We start from the raw sequence: 396 nt of genomic DNA on the forward strand, positions 1-396 counted from the left end.
TGGCGCGCCCCGCGGCAGGGCAGGATGAAGGTGACCGTGGACTTCGAGGAGTGCCTGAAGGACTCGCCGCGCTTCAGGTACCGCCGGCGAGGGGCCGGGCCGGGGTCGAGCGGGGGGACGGGCCGCGGTGGAGCGGCGGGGTGTTGGGGGCCGCGCAGGGAAGGGGGAAGAAGCAGGTTTGGGTGCCTGCGGGGTTGACAGGCCGCGGGGCGGCGCGGGGAAGGGGCTGCTGGGGCGGGCCGGGCTGTGGGGACGGGAGTTGTGGGGGCCCCGGAGGGTGACAGGTGGCGGCGAGCTGTGGGCGACCGGCTCTGAGGAGAGCGGCAGGCTGGGGGCAGCGTTTTGGGGGTGCGGGGTGGCAGGGCAGGGGGGGGGTGTGGGGGGGGGGGGGGGGGG

At 77.3% G+C, this 396-nt stretch overlaps 1 protein-coding gene across 5 annotated transcripts in view; it reads left to right on the top strand.

Annotated features, from left to right (window-relative positions):
- The first annotated feature begins 7 nt into the window (after window positions 1–7).
- ACAP2 (ArfGAP with coiled-coil, ankyrin repeat and PH domains 2) overlaps window positions 8–396 on the top strand; it is a 71,479-nt gene continuing 71,090 nt past the window's right edge. For all 5 annotated transcript variants that reach the window (XM_010568379.1, XM_010568383.1, XM_010568380.1 and 2 more), the window contains exon 1: window positions 8–77. In XM_010568379.1, the coding sequence (XP_010566681.1) occupies window positions 25–77 (53 nt within the window). In that variant the 5' untranslated portion in view covers window positions 8–24. The remainder of the gene's footprint in view (window positions 78–396) is intronic.

This window comes from Haliaeetus leucocephalus, unplaced genomic scaffold, assembly GCF_000737465.1.
Source record: "Haliaeetus leucocephalus isolate CR32 unplaced genomic scaffold, Haliaeetus_leucocephalus-4.0 Scaffold240, whole genome shotgun sequence".
NCBI classification, from domain to species: Eukaryota; Metazoa; Chordata; class Aves; order Accipitriformes; family Accipitridae; genus Haliaeetus; species Haliaeetus leucocephalus.